Here is a 17,111-nt window from a genome sequence, read left to right as displayed (position 1 = left end):
ATTATCTTTTATTTGTGAGTTTAAACGTTGCTTTGAGATGTGATTCAAGATACCTGTTAGGTTGAATCCCGTCTTTCATGTACGCGAGACGACCTTTTTTCATTAAATTATATATAGGCGTAACAGTAATGCTGTTTAGTGCGGTAAATTTATATATATAGTATATATATAATCAAAAAATAATAATATGCAGATATCGTGATCGTGAACATCCTTTTAATTTCTGTCAAGAGCGCGTCGAATAGACATCAGTAGTTGTGCCTTTTCATCCTTAGACGGAGCAGCTCCCACGTCTTCATTGCTTTCGCCTGTTATATGGAAGAGAATAAGTAAGGGACGCTTGCTCCGATTTTCTCAAAAGTTTAACTCTATGTATATATATGGTATGCGATTTTTTATTATTATACCGAGCAAAAGCCTATAATGTAATGGCGATAATACACTGATATTATCTCTTGTGATTACTTCCCGATAAAACCATGTTGATAATCACCTTGCTCTGAATTAAACAGATCATCCAACTCATCCGCGACCTCTTTTGCCATTTCATCATTTAAGCTAGAAGTGAGAACCATATTGAAGTCCTTCATTAACGTGTTGTACGCATTGATATCCTAAAAAGAGAAAAAAAAATATATACAAATAGATGATATGTTTCACAATTGGGAATTATTACTTGAAAATAAAGTTACCATGCGATGTATTATAAGAGGAATATGAAAAGTGAATAATAATCATGTAAAATGATTATGTACATGACTCAAAATTCTTGTGCGAACAAAGGTAGGGATAAAAAATCGGCAACAAGAAATCTATTGAGTTGCACGTTATCCCGCCTGTTTATTGTGGAATGTTGATGACATTTTCCCCAGAACGTCGTTCAACGGGGGACTCTTTGTCACAATAATTTATGAGGACGAACAATTTGGTAGAATCTAAATTGGCAAGGGAAACTTGCGAGAATAAATTTTTTCGAAAACAAATATTTGCAACAATGAACTTTTGTGCAAATTTTTATTTTAGCATATTGGAAATTTACAGAGCCTGGCTTTTGTCAGAATTTTGTAAAAACGGTATTAAGTGTCAAAATCGTCAGAGGGACCAACTCGACAATTCATTACGAAACAAATAAGTTAAACATTTTGTAATATGCATTACCTTTTCATATAGCGCTTTCATGTCTCCTACCACTGTCAATGCTTTCTTGGTAAATGTGCATTTTAGGGCTTTCTTAGCTTTTTCTCCAACTTTTTTGGCGCTGCGTAGGTAAGAAATGTATTGTGTGAGTTTTGATAAAAAAACGGCAACTTCAGAATCATTTTTTTCTCGAATTGAAAATCAATGATGCGTTATTGACTATAGGTAGATTAACTTTATGGGTCCTTTCGGTTACCATAAATGAATTTTTGTCATTGGACCCCTTAGACAAAACGCGGTTCCAAGTAAATATACAGATTTGTTTTAAGAAAATGGTAGCATACAAAGTCTTAGTCTTTTTCCAGGCCTTCTTTGACGTTTCTTTCACTTTTCGCCAGGCTTTTGTCCAGCCGCCATTAGTACTTTCGATTACGACCAACGCAAATAACACAATGAGGATCGTTGCTTTGAATTTCATGATTTTCTAAAATACGCATTAGAAATAAATTTAGATATATTATTACATATATCTCACAGTGGTTCGATATATATAAATTGATAGTAACATTATAAACCACTTCGGTATGAACAATCGAAATGGTTGATTTATACCTGATGGTATTTACGTGTGCTGTAGCCCAAGGCTGCCCAACCCGCGGCCCATCGGACTTTTCCAATCCTAATGCCGGTTCTTTTTATTACGTGTGTGTCAAGTCTTGAGCCCTGGTGAACATCGAGGTTCGTTTTTCGCGAAACTGTGCGTTCTGTTCGACGAACTCGAAAGATGTTGTGCAATCATTGGGGAGGAACGCTGAGTGCAATTATAGGAATGAAATTTGGAGCTTAAATTTCCAAATTAATTTCATTCTGATTACTTTCTATCGTTTAGGCTTTTTCGACTTAAAAGTCAACATAATCTTTGGTACTGGCTTCGGGGCTCGTTGTTCTTTTATGTTTGTATTTTTGTTTATGATATGTTTACGTTAAATGATATTTCGGAAATGTCGTCACTTCGTATCCGTCAATAATTCTGATAAAATTCACTTAATGGCATTGCCACATACTCAAATTAGTATATTCCTCCAGAAATATATGTAATGTTACTTCATTGATTAATTGTATTGTTGTTTCAAATTTTACGAAACGGCCCACTAAAACTTGATATTCCCGCGACATTGGCGCACATTATGCTCACTTAAACATTGAGACAGTATCATAGACAGCACTGAAAATGAATGAATAAAAACACTCAAACGTAACACTCAATTTTGATGTCTTTGTTTGGTAGTGAAAACTGCGTGTAGATTCTCGCGTAGTCGTTAGAAATCCGCAAGTGTGTTGCGTAATGACTGATTCTTCGATTCGGCGGCCCGCGAGTGTCATGTTCATGTCCCGTGTTATCAGATATTCGAATAGTAAACTGCTACAGTATTCTAATGTTCAACTTGATATTAGAATATTTAGCCAGCCATATATACTCAGTAACCAGTAAATTATAATTGAATTGTCTTATTTTATGTTAATGAACTTGCCTTTTATGTAACTTAATATGTAAATTATACCGAAATCAGGACTTAGTTGGTATTACAATTTGGTATAAACGTTCGCGGTCCGCAACGAATTTTGTGAATGTGAAAGTGTCCCGCGAGACGAAAAGGTTGGGCAGGTCTGTTGTAGCCCTAGCCCAACATCTTTAGAGTCGCGGCCACTTTCGCTGACGAAATTCATTGCGGGTCGCAATAGTGAGTACTGAGTACCAAACCCTCAACAATTTAGATGTTTTATTTAACGCTGAAATACCATAAAGAAGGCGGAAAAATACAGACAGAAAAGGACAACAAATCCTAGAGCGAGTAGTAGAATATATTGTTCACTTTTTGTTTTACGTTGGCAATAAGGATGATCAAAGCCAACACGAAATATAGCAATCAGAATTGAATTAATTTGAAAATTTGGGTTTCAAATTCAATCTTATTATTGTGCTCATTAAAAAACATGGTTGTCGACCGGGGCGCAGGATTTAATACATACGTAATAAACAGAACCGACATTTGGATGTAGAAGGCCGCGACAATCACACAAAAATCAAGAAAGATACTTATGACGAATATAAAATACTAAAACTTTAAAAGGTCTCTTTGCAAATACATTTATAGCGCGGGCCACAGTAAACAGTCTGGTTGTGTGTGTTAAGCATCGCATCGCTGTAGCCTATATATATATAGTAAAGTAAAATTTCACGACTGTTCTGTATACGCAAAACTAACAGTATTTTTCATCTTAACTGACACAAAGATTCTCTGTGGCCTAGCCATAGAACAATAATCCAGTCCACAGTTCAGATTATCTCAATTGTATAAATTTACATTATCAATTTTACTTATAAATTGGATAATTTAGATATAATAAGGTTGTTATTAGGGACATACTTTAAATAATTCACGTTCCTTTGCCAACTCAGAAATCTCTTTCACGACAGTTTTCTTACACCCACGTTGAGTAAAATGATGCACTTAGTCTCGATTTCTCTATATATAGAGATTTATCAAATATCACCCGATAGTTTGACCTAGCAACATTAAGTAAGTATTTCCTGCCTTTATATCAGTTTACTATACAACAATGGGAGACAGGCACAAAAAACGTATGAATACAAAGCAATTCATTTTAATTTTGATGAGAATTTTTATATTATTTCATGTTAGCATTTTAATAGGATTCTTCAAAGCTAGGTCACACACTCTCAGATTCACCCAGTCGGCTCCAAGGTTTTAAACTTAGCACACCGCAAATTTTATGTGTTTACGAGTGTGTTGGTACACAAAAAAGTGTTATTGCTGCTTTGTAGATAGGTGAGACGGGTTGTAATTTTTCCTCAGAAGGTTACTATAGAATTTCATGTATTCAAAATGCATCCGATGAAATGTAACCAATACAGTGGCATTAATGTGCTGTGACTAGGCAATTATTATAGATATAGGATCTGCACTACTAACCTATAAACCGACCCCTTAACCTATAACATCTCACAAAGTACAGTGCATAAACATGCTATATATTTGCATATTGTGTCCGTATATATGAAAAAATGAATAAATCATAATTCATGAAATTTCTGAGACGAGGCATCTTCACTAATCATCTTAGACCGTTATTCAAAAAGTACATCTTGTTCCTCATACTCGTTTTCATTGTCATTGACGAAAACCTCGTTTTTGAGCTTGAAAAGACGTTCGTCTGTTGAAAGAGTTAGTTGCAATAGATATTTTCCCCCAAATTTTTGTTATTTAATACGAACGCGAAAAAAATATAAGACCAAAGGATGGGTCTTAAGTAGGCTACACATAATGCTGTTTTGTGTCTAAATTACTAGATAATGTAATACTTCTCCTGTTAAATATTAACATTTTTCTATTTCGAGGTGTGTTCTGTCCCAAATTTAACATCTTTAATTTACATTCATTTGTAGGTTCGACTATTTATATACTAATGAATTTTTTTTAATAGTTTTTACTTGCCTTCATCCATGTTCACAAACTCATCCAGTTCCTTCATGAAATCTGTTGCAAATTCAACGTTGGTTTCATCTGCGATCATCTGGTGGAGATTTTCCATTATCTCGTCATAGGACGCCTGATCCTGATAATTAAGAACGAGTTTAATTGAGATTAGTTCATAGTACTGGAGTAGCTCAATTTTAAAAATCAATATATAACGAAAGTAACATGCAATTTATACCTTCTCCTGTAGCTCTTTCATATCCCACAAAAGGCCAAGTAACGCCCCAGTTGCCCACTTCTTGGCGGCTCCAGCCAATCTACAAAAAACTCTCACTGTCATAATTGTACAAGATCCAAATATATAATTTTTTGTTACAAATCTTTTAATAAGCTTTGTCGCCCTCGTTTACATAATTTCCAACAAGGATATTGGCATACTATTAGGGTGTCATAGTGTTGAATTATTTTTATGAAGAAATGAATTGTGCCATATTTTCAAGCCTATGGAGCCTGGTATTATCATGAAATGAACACGGTGAATGAATCTACTTGGCAATAAATGTGATTCATCGCTGATCATCGTCTGGTGGTCCATAAAAAATACGATAGAATTATTGAGTCTAACATACGGTTTCTTCACTTTTTTCCAAACTTTCTTTGCAACGCGTTTTGCCTTTCTCCATACACTTTTAGCTCCACGTTTTATTTTCCTCCAACCACGACGAAACCATCCCGACTCCACTTGATCAAACACCAGCATGACCAGTAGAAGAACACAAATGGTAGCTTTCATTTTCATGGTAACTGTAGAATAGTATGAGATAATTTTAAATATATATATTACTTCGAAAACACAAGCCAGCATTAAGAAAGCATGAATCTTTCATGATTACTTGATGACATTATTGTTGGGGAAGTCGCACCCGTTTAGCTGATTTAAAATTTCCTTAACAAAATTGCACTAGTAACGAAACAAGAGCTAACATCATTCAATTTCTTTCTTCTCGAGAAGTGCATAGAATACAAAAAGCTCACCAAAAATTAACGGTATCAAAAACAATGGTGTTTTATATTTCTAAAAGAGTTAGTTGTATGGAAGGTTGGACAGTTGGAAATTGATCTAGTTATATTTTTCTTGAAGATTACTTAAAATGGAAATTTACAACTCAAACTTTAAATAATGAGAATAAGACGCATAGCAGTATTCTTACTTGTATCGAAATGCTTCAGACCGAAATTGGTGATTGTACGTAGAGCTACGTCTATTTATAGATCTTGCATGATTTTTTGATTTTTACAAACATTGACCTATTCAAGCCTTCCTTAAACAAACTTCATATGGAAAGGAAGTGGGTGGATATTGGCAAAAACATAAAACAAAACATTGCTTTGAAAAACACGAAAAAAATAATATTTATCCAAGTATGAACGCATCATGAAATAGTATCTCGATAATCTCGAATACGGAAATAACATAAACTCAACTATGAGTTAGTTATATTAGATTTGATTCTATACAGATTATTGTGCGATAATTATTTTACAGATTCAACAAAAAAATAACATTTAATATTATTATAATAATAGCATTCTAGTGACAATACTAATTTTTAACCACTGAAAATTTCGAAGCAATTGTGCCAGTGATTAAAGAGAAAGGCGATTTTTCCACAACAATAATACCCACAATACGAAGAATACTAACAACAACAACCCAACGATCCATAGGTCCACTTTGTGTCCAATAATATAATTAACATGTTGTAATATTACCACGAGTGAAAAAATCCAACAAGCGAACGTCATATGACTAACCCCAATGCCAGAAAAATTCATTCAAATGTTAAAGGAAAAGCCATATAAATGTGTGTCCGTGAAATACGGGAACTAGGTAAATTTGAAGTGGAATATTGAGTCACATAGCAAAATATTAAGATATGGTAATAGCCCTATGTCGACCTTTTCATCTTTGAGTTTAATTAACACTTATTTCAAAAACGAAAAGACAATTGGTATATTATTTGAAGGAATCAAATTTTTTCGCCAAAAGAAGGAACCATACAACAAGTCAGTTAAACGATCACATGTCTGCTTCGTGTACCATATTGTTTTAATACTACAGTTCATTTTTTGTCGATAAAAAACGACAGTTTCAAATGTGCTTATTAAATTAGTATATATATGAAAAATTTGGTTGATGAATATTTCATAATATATATATTTTGTATTTTATGACGAGAGGCATGACAATTCATTTTATGGCAATGTTATGACCTACATACCTATAAGTATAAGAGGACAATATATTGATATGTCCTGATATTTTCTATTATACATTGTCTACTGCACTTCCACTAACCAGAGCATGAACTTTTCACATTTCCTTCTCTCTTATTCAACCATCACATAATTGCTGTAACCATGATTATGAAAATAAAACTTTAGTATTCCTGAACTAAGTGACCAGCTCGCTTAGAACGTTAATATATCATTATAGCAAAATGGATTTCAGATTTGAATACGCCGAATTTTAATTTCACACCCCGTAACATTAAATATGAATCGAAGAAAAAGTGTAACTCTTCCAATCTTTACCTATATGCCTCCAAGTGGATTGAATATTGCAATATTATATATATTTGTATGCCTGATTTGATGGATATATATTGCACAATTTTGTAACAATAGTGTTTTAACATCATACCTGATACATGGGGCTGATAATGTGGTCACTTGTGAAAATGAAAAAAATTTGTACGATACAACATTAGCAACGTGAAATATATAGAATTTTGACCACGTGATAAGAAAACTCAACCAAACGTATTAAGGCCATGCTCCCATTATTGCTTATTACAATACTTCCGAATTGGCTGTTTGGCTATATTATATTCATAGGGCCTTTGCCGAAATACCTGATATCCGTTGACAGTGTGTACATTATACTATGGCTTGGTTTATTATTATTCATATCATTATTCAGTCAGTCTTTTGTTATCAAGAAAGCATGGGTCAAAGAGGGTGATGACATAACCAACAGAGCAACACCTCGTGTATAATACACTAAGACAAATTATTTTAAATGTATTTTAATTTTGGTTTTTGTGTTTCATAAGGCCATGACAAATTATGCTACCACTAGTGAGTTAATTCCCTACTGTTATTGACTAATGAATTGTATTATTGCATGTCTTATGCCAACTTGTTCCTTGAGATTACGTAGCAGATACTGAGCAGGTCAAGCGTTTGATTAAATAACCAACAATGAACTTATCAGAGCGTAAACTATATTTTTACTAGACAATTCCATTTATTTAAAATGCATTCGATCAAATGTAACCAATACAGTGCCACCTATGTGCTGTGACTAGGCAATTATTTTAGATATTAGATCTGCACTACCAACCTATGACCCGACCCCTGAATCATTTATACCATCTCAGTGTAGAGAGCATGAACATGTTATATATTTGCGTATTGTATCCGTATATAATTACGCGTGAAAAAAATATGCATAAATCATAAAATTTCCGAGACGAGGAGCTTCACTGATCATCTTAAACCAGCTATTCGACAAGTACATCGTCTTCTTCATACTCGCTTTGATTGTCATTGCTGAAAATCTCATTTTTGAGTTTGAAAAAGCGTTCGTCTGTTGAAAGATATATATCCATTAAACCATTTTGACCGCCTTTTTGGTATTTAATGCAAAACAATAAAATATAAGGCCATAACATTGTTCTCAAAATGCAACACATAATGTTGTTTTGTCTAAATTACTATATAATTTAATACTTCTCTAATCAAAGCCCGGACTTAAAGAAATATATATATTACCAGTTTTTATTACGAGGTTTGTTCTGCCCCACGTTTAACATCTGTAATTCACATTAATTTGTAGTTTCGACTATTTCAATACTAATGGGAATTTTTTAATAATTTTTTACTCGCCTTCATCCATGTTCACAAACTCATCCAGTCCTTTCGCAAAATCTGTTGCAAATTCAATGTTGGTTTCATCCGCAATCACCTGGTGGAGATTTTCCATTATTTCGTCGTATGATGCTTGATCCTGATAATTAAGAAGAAATTAAATTGACATTGGTTTATAGTACTGAAAAAGCCAATTTATTAAACCAATATATAACGAACGTAACCTATGATTTATACCTTCTCTTGTAGCTTTTTCATATCTCCTGCAAAACTCTGTAGCTTTGCAATCGCCCATTTCTTGGCCGCTCCAGTCAATCTGCAAAAAATTCTCACTTTCATAATTGTACAGGATACAAATATTTGGTTTTTGTTACAAATCATTTAAGAAGATTTGCCACCCCCGTTTACATTTTTTTAGTCTAATATCGATTGAGAAACTTTTTTTTAGCAAAGACAGTGACATAATATTAGGGTGGTATGGTGGTGAACTATTTGTATATAGAAATGAATTCTGTCATAATTTTCAGGCCAATAAAAACCTGGTAATAGCATGGAATGCACATGATGAATGAATCTTCTCGGCAATAAATTTCATTCATGGATGGTAATCGTCTGGTAGTCCATAAAAACTAAGATTGAATTATTGAGTCTAACATACGATTTCTTCGCTTTTTTCCAAACTTTCTTTGCAACATGTTTTGCCTTTCTCCATACTTTTTTTGTTCCGCGTTTGATTTTTCTCCACCCACGACGAAACCATCCTGACTCCACTTGATCAAGCACCAGCATAGCCAGCAGAATAACAAAAATGGTCGCTTTCAATTTCATCGTTCGATTTGTTTCTTTTCGAGAAGTGTATAGAAAACAAAAAAGTCATCATCTTAAAAATTTATCTAAATTGACCAAGCTATTGCGGTCGCTCTGCAGGACAATGTCAGAGTGGGGCCTAAAAATGGGAGCAAAATATAACTCTATCAAAAACAATGGCGATTTATATTTCTCAAAAAATTGTATGAAAAGATTGGACAGTTGGAAATTGATCTATTCAGATACTTCTTGTAGGTTACTCAATTTGGAAATTTACAACTCAAACTAAAATGAAAAAAAAAAGACTCACAACAGTATCCTTACTTGTGTTGAATTGCTTCAGATCTCCGAAACTAGTAATTGTACGTAGAGCTATGTCGTTTTATAGATTGTGCATGCTTTTTTAATTTTTACGATCTTTAACCTATTTATCAAGCCTTCGCCCAAATAAATCGGATAGGCAAGGAAGTGGGTGGATATTGAATCCAACATCCTTTTAGTCTTGAAATTAAAAAAGGGAATTAATAAAGAGCATTTGGGGGTGAAATTGCTTTAAAAAACACAAAAAAATTAACATTTAATTGAGTATGAACGTATCATAAATTAATTTTTTGATATTTTCGAATATGGAAATTACAGGAACTTAAGTAAGATTTAGGTATATTAAATTTAAATTCATACAGCTTATTGTATAAGAAATATTCGACATTTGACTCTTTAACAAGAAATAAATTTAATTTCAAAAGCCTTCTTTCGGAAACAACAATCTTTAACCATTAAAAATTTGAAAGCATTTGGTCTAGTTATTAAAGATAAGGGAGATTTTTTCACAACAACACGAGGAATACTAACAACAACAGCAACAACAACAAAACGATCTATAGGTTCATTTCGTGTGCAATATTTTAACAAACATGTTGTGATGTTAACAAGAGAGCACAACTCCACCGAACGTCATATGGCTAACTGCAATTCCAAAAAATAAATCATCAAAAGAAAAGCCACATGAACGTGGGTCGGTCAACTACAAGAACCAGGAAAGTTTGGAGTGGAATATTGAGCCCCATAGCAAAATTTGAAGATATGGTAATATCATTATTGCGACCTTTCCTATTTTTAAGTACAATTTACAATTATCCTACTTTAAAAAAATGAAAAGACGATTGGTATATTAGTTGAGGGAATCAAATTTTCACGCCGAAAACAGAAAAAATACAACACTCGAGTTAAAAGATCACAGGTCTGTCTCGTGTACCGTAGTGTTATAATAATACAGATCATTTTTTGTGGATAAAAAGATGACAGTTTCAAATGTGCTTATCAAATTAGTATATAAAAAATTTGATCGATCAATATTTCATAATATATATATTTTGTATTTTATGACGAGGAGAATGGCAATTCATTTTCCGGCAATGGTATGACCTACATTGTTTACTGCACGTACTAACCAGAGCATGAACCCTTCATACTTCCTTCTCGCACATTCAACCTTAACATGGTTGTTGTAACAGGGTAACCATGGTTATGAAAATAAAATTTTAGGACTCCTGAACTAAGTGGCCATCTTTCTTAACACGTTAATATAATAAACCTGAGACATGGGATTTGATAATGTGGTTTCATGTAAAAATGGAAGAATTTGTTAAACAATATAACATTAATTTTAACAACATAACGCATTCAGGTCATGCTCCTATCATTGCTTATTACAATACTACTAAATTGCCTGTTTGAATATATTATATTTTCAACAGTTAACGGATGTGGGCTGCCCAGTTTCCTGTATCTCTTCCTCTGGACTTTTGACTGAATTACCTAAATACGTTGGTGTGCGTACCATTTGTCTTGATTATCATTAATTAGTGACTCTTTTATTATCAGAAAAGCATGGGTCAAGAGTTGCTGATGACATTACCAACAGTGCAACACTTCGTGTATAATAAGGTAAAACAAATTATTTTAATTGTATTAAAACTTTGGTTTTCGTGTTTCATAAGGCCATGACATACTTATGCTACCCGTACTGATTTAATTCTCTAATGTTATTGACTAATGGATTTTATTTGAATTTTATTATTGTCATATTGCGGCATGGTATTATGCTAATTTGTTTCGAGAGAATACGTAGCAGATACTGAGCAGGTCCTCGAAAGCGCAAGGTTCCAAGCGTTTGGGTAAATATCCAACAATAAGCTAATCAGAGCGTGACCACCTACCTACCTTTCCTATCATAATAATCTAACGGAAATAATCGTGATCTGCTGTACATAGAGAGCATTGTGTTCGCTAGTACGCTTGATTTTCTTCAAACGAATATTAATTTCTACCACGTGTATTTGATTTTGCATTATATGCAATAAAATAGATTGATCAACAATTGATTACTGATTAACTGTAATTCCATTTGATTAGTCTTAATATCATAATAAACTGCATTTTAAGAAATATAATATGTTATATCAAGTTGAGTGAGCTTGTGATGTTAATTTCTGTAACGATCGATATGCTTACTAATTTGACTTTTCGTTTCACGCCTGGGTAAGATTAAAATAACGATGAACTTTTCTTACTCGTTTGCCTTTGAGCTTTTCGTTAAACCAACAACAATAAAAAAGGAATGATAATAATTTTGGAAACACGCTTAATAGATTGATTGGCATAATTTGAAGTAATGGTGTAAGGTCAATCGACCAACCGATCTGATTCTGTCTTAACCTCACGGATGCAGTTGTGGATTGGATGCGTTATTCTTATGTTACATATATACCTCGAGAAATACAAAACGGAACATACATTGCTCTTACAACAATGTAGGCCTACTTTTTCCGTCTTATCAAAATTTGGTTCATTTCATTGCGAGTATGGCATTGCTATGGTAAAATCTTTGTTATTCAGCCCAACACAATTGCTTGACATTCCATCTCAGAAGACTTACAGTTGATTAGAATTCAACACGTAGAGATTGATGTATCAGCTTATATGAGGTATATAAGTATATAAGGTATGCAAGTTTCATGTTATTCGTGCACGTGTATGCACTGGTATGATTCGGTCTTTAACCGTCAATTAGTAAAATAACCATCGACAGCAATTTCAAAACTTAACGGTTTATGATTCAATTTAAACAATATTTTCACGCTATTCAAAACACAGAAATTTATTCATCAACAAAAAGTTTGAAATGTAGCAAACCGCGCTGGACTAAGAATGGCCAATGTGGGAAATAATACATTAACTCAATCTATTTGTGCTACATACATAGTCAGCATTCGTGTGGACTCCCATTGTGCTCGGAATTAACTGGAAATATAACTCATTTTTCGTTATTTTACTTTACATAGATTTTAGGAATACAATGCTAAAGATTTACAAATCATAACAATAGAATAAAAGGCAAGTCTCGGTTACTCGATACAACAAAACACAAAACAAAACACGACGGTCGATATTCAAACGGTTTCGTTGCTATTTAAAACAGCGCGACATTGGTATAATCTTTGCGTTGCTTGAGACCAGCATTAACACTTTATACAAGCTCTACAGTAGCGTTTCAGGTTTAGTGACATAAACATGAAAAGAAAACTAATTGGAGCATTTTTGATCTTTTTGCTCGGGATAATTTCTGCAGCGACTGAAAACAAATATGGCTGGCACAGCACAGCCTTTCAATTTCAGGAAATGATGAAAAAAGACTTGGACATGTTGAGGCAATTGAAAAATGATTTAGATCACGAAAGGAATATTTTATCAAATCTAAAACAGAAGGCGACATATGAGCTTGAAAATAATATTCCGATGTTAGACGATGATTCCTCCGGAGAGAAATTTAATGAACAACTTCATGAGGACGTTCAAGACTTTAAAAATAAGGAAATATTTTCTGATTTGAAAGAAAAATTAAACATTTTCCCCAATTTTACAGACAGGTACGCCGTGCTGGAAAATTTGTTTTTGGTTCAACGACTGTACAAATTGAAAACAAAAGACCTGGCCCAGGGTAATATCAATGGCTTTCCCGTCAAGTATAACATGACAGCTAATGATTGTGCGGATATGGGTGACATTGCGACCGGCAAAAAAGTTATTGACCTATGTCTTGAATGGTACAACGAAACATTGGAACGTATATTAGCAGGATCTCCATGTAAACATAGCGAGAAGCTTGTTAGAGATGGTATAAAACACGAAGAAGACTTATTGAAATGCAAGAAATTATGCCGAGATGGTAAACCAATCTTGCCAATTGATATAAACCAATACAAATGCTACTTGTGGGACAATTTTCGAGATCCATGGCTAATTTTGCAGCCCTACAAAATGGAAGTTCTAACCGACAACCCCAATATCGCTCGTTTTTATGACGTTGTATCCGATTATGAAATTGAAGAACTGAAAAGTTTTTGCATGGATCATTTTGCCAGCGCTAAAACGGTTTTAGATAAAACACAAGTAACAAAAATTGGGTCTTCCAGAATTGCACATAATTGTTGGCTTTCGGACGGTGGCGACACATTGAAAAAGATTTCCGATCGTATAGGGCATTTAACCGGTCTAGATATGTCACCCTCAGAAATGCTCCAAGTGGCAACCTATGGAATCGGTGGGCATTATGTTCCGCACTTTGACTGGCACAAGAAAAATGAAACGGAGGAATACACTTTTTCAAATCGTATAGGTACTTTTATGCTTTATTTATCGGATGTAGAGCAAGGAGGGTCTACTATATTTCTACATCCCGGCCTTGCTGTTCCCCCAGTCAAAGGAAGCGCCCTGTTTTGGCACAATTTGGATAAATCAGGTTCATTAGACAACAGAACAAAACATTCCGCCTGTCATGTTCTTGTTGGAAATAAATGGGTGGCAAATAAATGGATAAGAGAAACGAAAAAAGAAATGTGTAAAAAGACTGAATACATAGGAAGAATCGTGTAATGATATTTAATATGCGTAAAGAGGGTCTATGCACATCATTAATAATCCTCAAAAGTACGCAAAGCTAGTTATTTAAAGCAACAAACATTTCGTAGATTATTTCAAATTCAACACTATGATTCGGAATAAGAATGCGAAATTATTACACCGAAATTTGGTAAATATAATTGTTAACGACGTAGATTCAATTTCATTATTTGTTGAGATAAATCCAGGTGTTATATATATATGTCGAAATTCGATTTTTTTCATTATTACTGTTTAATTTATTTTAAAACGCTATTAAATTTATGTTTATGCTATAAGCGAAATATTGATTGTTTTCAGTATTTTGGTGCTGTGTATAATTGTATATACCGAAGTAAAATAAAAATTGAAGTGTATCACAATAATTGACATTAAAGTTTTCTGTCATTTTGTTAAAGTTTTCTACTCCTATTTCTTCGTCAAGGCCTAAATGATTGTGGATATTTTCCCACAACCAACTGTAGCACTACTTTTTTATGTGAATTAATCTTAAAATCGTTTTTTTTTCTAGGAAAAATATTATATAAAATGCAAACTTTTTTAGTTACAATATGCTTATGCTTCGCAATATGGTCCTGCTTTATTTGTAATTCAATATCAGATGATTCTCTTGGGCAACATTTTCCTGAAGATTCTGACTCAATGAAACAATTGAAAGTATGGATTAAACAAATAGACAGGCTAACCAATTTGTTCGATGAATTAGATCATTTGTTGCTGAAAATGAAGGAAGATGGTGAATTAATATCAAAAAACTTGGAAACGTCAACGAATAATCCATTGGATCAGTTGCATTTGATGAATAGATATACAACTGATTGGAGACAAGTTAACAGAACTTTGAATAACATTAGAGACGTGAAGAGATCGTTTAGTGTTTTGCAACAACTAAATTAGCTATTAAATTAATTTGATTTAATAATAGCTAAAAACGTTATCTTTAGTTTTTTTTTAAATGTCTTATCAATCTTTATAGGTAACGACTCCCAGTGACATATACTGGTATATATATATATAAATATCAGTATGTGGAAGTTATGTCATGTTATGGAAACGTAAGACAGATTTGGTCGACTATCCTTTAATTATTTCAAGAAGCAGTTATGTTTGTCGAAGACATACAGGGCCTAAAAATAGTATTATGCTTATGACACGGCGCTGTGAAACTATAACATAAAATATGGTCGCATATCGCAATATGTCTAATATTATTATCTTCCTAAGCAATAAATGTAATTGCTTGAATCTAATCCTTGTTGCCATCGGGTAATAACTTTTTCTATTGTTGTTGTTGGTTCGAAAATCATCGTCTACTTGGTTTAATAGATATTACTTTTCCAGTGCCAATAAAACTTCGGAAATATTTCCAATTTTATTACAATAATATATTTTTTACTCTACCGAAAGTCAATTCGTTATGTAGAGAATCACGGAAAGAATTAATTTGTTAGGGTGGATGAATGGACACCGTTTTAATATTCCTATCGCCTGTTCCAATCTTATAACATTCTACTTTCTAGTCTAAACAGGAATTGCATACAGCTGAGTTATTGGACAGAAAGGTCTGGAAATGTTTAGAATGTGCTTTTATTGCACTTTCAATAACATTTGGTATTATGTTTTTAAAATAGCCACTTATATATATATATATCAATTATACAGTATGTTACAACATCTGAAGCAGTTTCATCGCGCCGCCATTGTTGGAATTGTTGGGTGCGGTGTAATTCTTCTATCATTTAGTTAGATCATAAATTGTCGATTGGTACTCTCAATATCCACAATCAGTCAGCCACCACACTGAGATCCGCCAAACCGCCGTGTAATCGGATATTGGTATAAGCTCCTGCTTGATCCCTCACAACGCAAAATTATAATGAGTAAATAGGTTATTTGTTTCTAAAAATTATTAAATGAAACTTGTGTTAATAAAACCCCGCCTATTGAACTCTATACACAAATTCACTCGCCAAGACGAAGTAAATACCAGATAAAATATAGTAAAACGGAGTGAAAACAAGTAATTGAACATTGATAAATACGAATAAAGCTACCAATTCAGGTCTCAAATAAATTTATCTAGAAGCAGGTTAATTGGCTTGGTAGAAATGTCTTGGATATTTGAGTTTTTGCACTCAATTTTGCGAAAAAGAATCAAATGTACGTGGGTTCCAATGTACAGTCACCATGCAGGACATGTAATGGCTGAACTTTCAGTTGGTGGATTGCCGTCGTCCCAATTATCTTTAGAACGCTAAGAAGGTCATTAATTCCATGTCATAAAACAAGTTCTCAACAACAGCCATGGCTGAACTTGAGAACAGGCTTCCGATGTCATGAAAAAATAAAGAATCCGAAGGATATTATATAAAATTTTGAAGCTGTTTGTAAGAATTTGGCTTCGGCCTTTTCTAGACTATGAAAAGTCTAGAAAAATTGCTAAAATAGGAAATTTCTCTAGGGTAAACATTGCTGCATAAAGTTTGAAGAAACCAACACTGATGAAAGATTGTCATGAGAGAATAAAATTGAGAAAAAGCCGGCCAATCCAATACATGAAGCATTACTGGATAACGTCGATAAAAGGGAAAATGCAACATTGATATAATATTTAAAACCAAAAATATATACATGACGATTGTATGATAGAACGTCATATGCCAGCAATGTATATGGCGATGATTCATTCTCGTCGTTCATATCATTTAGATCAGTGGTTCCCAAACTTTTTTGACCATCGCCCCCCTAAACTAGTTTATACAACTTCATCGC

General features: G+C 33.4%; 4 protein-coding genes across 4 annotated transcripts; 1 reads left to right on the top strand and 3 right to left on the bottom strand.

The window, feature by feature from the left end:
• Positions 1 to 165: 165 nt before the first annotated feature.
• LOC120327284 (uncharacterized) lies at positions 166 to 3,886 on the bottom strand. Its single transcript, XM_039393739.2, has 5 exons — positions 3,567 to 3,886; positions 1,482 to 1,621; positions 1,159 to 1,258; positions 494 to 614; positions 166 to 308 (listed from the first exon to the last, which is right to left on the bottom strand). Exons 2-5 carry the CDS (start codon positions 1,613 to 1,615, stop codon positions 217 to 219), a joined length of 447 nt encoding a protein of 148 aa, XP_039249673.2. The 5' UTR covers positions 1,616 to 1,621; positions 3,567 to 3,886; the 3' UTR covers positions 166 to 216.
• Positions 3,887 to 4,171: 285 nt separating this feature from the next.
• Positions 4,172 to 5,916, bottom strand: LOC120327047 (uncharacterized). The gene is made up of 5 exons (XM_039393429.2): positions 5,849 to 5,916; positions 5,267 to 5,441; positions 4,876 to 4,954; positions 4,656 to 4,776; positions 4,172 to 4,374 (listed from the first exon to the last, which is right to left on the bottom strand). Exons 2-5 carry the CDS (start codon positions 5,434 to 5,436, stop codon positions 4,289 to 4,291), a joined length of 456 nt encoding a protein of 151 aa, XP_039249363.2. The 5' UTR covers positions 5,437 to 5,441; positions 5,849 to 5,916; the 3' UTR covers positions 4,172 to 4,288.
• Positions 5,917 to 8,082: 2,166 nt separating this feature from the next.
• LOC120327039 (uncharacterized) lies at positions 8,083 to 9,738 on the bottom strand. Its single transcript, XM_039393420.2, has 5 exons — positions 9,702 to 9,738; positions 9,229 to 9,412; positions 8,808 to 8,886; positions 8,589 to 8,709; positions 8,083 to 8,289 (listed from the first exon to the last, which is right to left on the bottom strand). Exons 2-5 carry the CDS (start codon positions 9,396 to 9,398, stop codon positions 8,204 to 8,206), a joined length of 456 nt encoding a protein of 151 aa, XP_039249354.2. The 5' UTR covers positions 9,399 to 9,412; positions 9,702 to 9,738; the 3' UTR covers positions 8,083 to 8,203.
• A 2,950-nt stretch (positions 9,739 to 12,688) lies between these two features.
• Positions 12,689 to 15,964, top strand: LOC144422228 (prolyl 4-hydroxylase subunit alpha-2-like). Its single transcript, XM_078112208.1, has one exon. It carries the CDS (start codon positions 12,951 to 12,953, stop codon positions 14,310 to 14,312), a length of 1,362 nt encoding a protein of 453 aa, XP_077968334.1. The 5' UTR covers positions 12,689 to 12,950; the 3' UTR covers positions 14,313 to 15,964.
• The last annotated feature ends 1,147 nt before the right edge of the window (positions 15,965 to 17,111 follow it).

This window comes from Styela clava, chromosome 4 (assembly GCF_964204865.1).
Source record: "Styela clava chromosome 4, kaStyClav1.hap1.2, whole genome shotgun sequence".
NCBI lineage: Eukaryota > Metazoa > Chordata > Ascidiacea > Stolidobranchia > Styelidae > Styela > Styela clava.
The sequence above is the reverse complement of the archived record's forward strand: the minus strand, read 5'-3'. Positions and strand labels throughout refer to the sequence as shown.